The sequence below is a fragment of the Sinocyclocheilus grahami genome, unplaced genomic scaffold (genome assembly GCF_001515645.1).
Source record: "Sinocyclocheilus grahami isolate Dianchi unplaced genomic scaffold, SAMN03320097.WGS_v1.1 scaffold1208.1, whole genome shotgun sequence".
NCBI classification, from domain to species: Eukaryota; Metazoa; Chordata; class Actinopteri; order Cypriniformes; family Cyprinidae; genus Sinocyclocheilus; species Sinocyclocheilus grahami.
In genome coordinates, this window is record NW_015506387.1 from 66,196 (window position 1) to 68,695 (window position 2,500).

Below are 2,500 nucleotides of genomic sequence, written 5' to 3' on the forward strand. Positions count from 1 at the left end.
TCTCTCTCTGTGTGTCAGTACTCTCTGTGTGTCAGTAGTTCTCTCTCTGTGTGTCAGTAGTTCTCTCTGAATGGTTGTTCTCTCTCTGTGTGTCGGTAGTTCTCTCTGATTGGTTGTTCTCTCTCTGTGTGTCAGTAGTTCCCTCTCTGTGTGTCAGTAGTTCTCTCTGATTGGTCGTTCTCTCTCTCTGTGTGTCAGTAGTTCTCTCTGATTGGTTGTTCTCTCTCTGTGTGTCAGTAGTTCCCTCTGATTGGTTGTTCTCTCTCTCTGTGTGTCAGTAGTTCTCTCTGATTGGTTGTTCTCTCTCTGTGTGTCAGTAGTTCTCTCTGATTGGTTGTTCTCTCTCTGTGTGTCAGTAGTTCTCTCTGATTGGTTGTTCTCTCTCTGTGTGTCAGTAGTTCCCTCTCTGTGTGTCAGTAGTTCTCTCTGATTGGTCGTTCTCTCTCTCTGTGTGTCAGTAGTTCTCTCTGATTGGTTGTTCTCTCTCTGTGTGTCAGTAGTTCCCTCTGATTGGTTGTTCTCTCTCTCTGTGTGTCAGTAGTTCTCTCTGATTGGTTGTTCTCTCTGTGTGCCAGTGTTTGTCTCTGACGGCTGCTCCTCCTCCTCCTCAGCTGTGATGTCTGCGCAGGAGTGATGGTTTAGCACAGCGGTCAGCCGCGGCCGAGCGTGGAATGTTACGCTGGACGGTGCACCTGGAGGGCGGCCCGCGGAGGGTCAACCACGCGGCTGTGGCGGTCGGACACAAGGTCTACTCCTTCGGAGGATACTGCTCCGGAGAAGACTACGAGACCTTGAGACAGATTGACGTGCACGTCTTCAACACGGGTTAGTTTGGCTAACTGCCCTCTACCAACCACTGCAAACCTGCATGTAAATGTGAGGTGAACTGATGCTCAGATTCAAACGAGCTCCACACAGCAGTCAAATTCAGATGAAAATCATCTGCTTTATGGAGGATAGGCGCACAGAATAATACACTGATGATGAATGAAAGAAAAACAATATCAGCTGTTTCTAATATCAGTTTTCTGGATTATAAGGTTGAATGTGCCATAACTAGGCATATGACGTTATCAACTTTTCATGTTGCGATTAATTGCTAATGCTTTTATCACAGTATACGGTATTATCATATTGAAATGTAGTTGCAAAAAAGTGGTCATAATACAGTATAACAGGTTTTTAAAATATATTTATCAGTTTACAATATAACAACAGTCAACACAATAAAAAAAAAATGTCTACATTACATAGCATCAGAGTATACAAATATGAAAACATACATCATCAAATCCAAATTTTATTAACAAATTAAAACTGAAATCAAATGATAGCACATGAATGGTCAGTGTGAAAACAGTGGATATTAAGTTATATAGGCACGAGCCAAAGGGTTCATACCCGGTCCAAAAAATATTCCAGGTCTCTAAGATGATGTGGGTTCTGTTTTTTATATACAGTTTTTTTATATTCCATATGCAGTGTGTCGTTTATGATATTTTTAAATAATTAAATTGTTGAAGGGTGTTCCTTTTTCCAGTTTATTAGAATACATTTCGTAGATATGTTAGAGATCAAGACCTACCCTTTTGATTATCGTGATATATCGCATTGCTGAATACCGGCACATGTCTGGCCATAAGTTAGCTTTCCTGTACATCACGGGTTTGCAACACCAAAGTCATGGGTTCTATTCCCAGGCAATGCATGAGCTAAACATGTGTGGAATTTGAATGCAGTGTAAGTTGGTTTGGATGAAAGCATCCGTTGAATGCATGAATGTAAGTGTAAGTCAGTGTGTGTGTGGTTCTTTCAGTGTCTCTGCGCTGGACGAAGCTACCACCGGTGCGCACCGGAGGAAGGGAGCACGCTCGGGAAGTGCCCTACATGCGCTACGGACACACGGCGGTGCTGGTGGAGGAGACGGTGTTGATCTGGGGCGGCCGGAACGACACAGAGGGCGCGTGCAACGTGCTGTACGCCTTCGACGTCTGTAGGTGTCCCACAGAATGAATGCTCTCAGGTTTATCTTCACTGCCTTACACTGATGTTTTAAGCCTTGTGTGCCGGAAATCCTTTACCTAACCCGGCCAAACATGGCCAGCCTTTTAATATATATATTGTGAATCCCTTATTATGCTATATTATCACCAGATCTTACATTCAGTCTTTTTATCAACTTGTTTTCAGTCAGTCAGGTTTGTGTTTATTTTTAAAGCTGATGCTCCTCAGTTTTTGAGTGAACATAGCCAAATGCTTTTTTTTTCATTCAAAACTGAGTGAGCGTCAGCTTTAAAAATAAACACAAAACCTGTGCTGATTGACCGAAAAAGACTAGGCGTAATTGTAAGATTTGGTGATAATATCTGACCCTGCAGCACAGAAGCAGTGTTGAGTCGCTGGGGGATATTTGTAGCAATAACCAACAATACATTGTATGGGTCACAATTATACATTTCTCTTTTATGCCAAAAATCATTAGGATATTAAGTAAAGATCA

General features: G+C 42.4%; 1 protein-coding gene across 3 annotated transcripts in view; it reads left to right on the forward strand.

Moving 5' to 3' along the window:
* The window catches only part of LOC107568032 (kelch domain-containing protein 3), a 29,955-nt gene that overhangs the window by 4,600 nt on the left and 22,855 nt on the right, over positions 1-2,500 (forward strand). For 2 of the 3 annotated variants that reach the window (XM_016253860.1, XM_016253862.1), the window contains exons 2-3: positions 576-825; positions 1,817-1,993. In XM_016253860.1, coding sequence (XP_016109346.1) covers positions 672-825; positions 1,817-1,993 — 331 coding nt within the window. In that variant the 5' untranslated portion in view covers positions 576-671. The remainder of the gene's footprint in view (positions 1-575; positions 826-1,816; positions 1,994-2,500) is intronic. The other variant, XM_016253861.1, reaches the window with a different exon arrangement.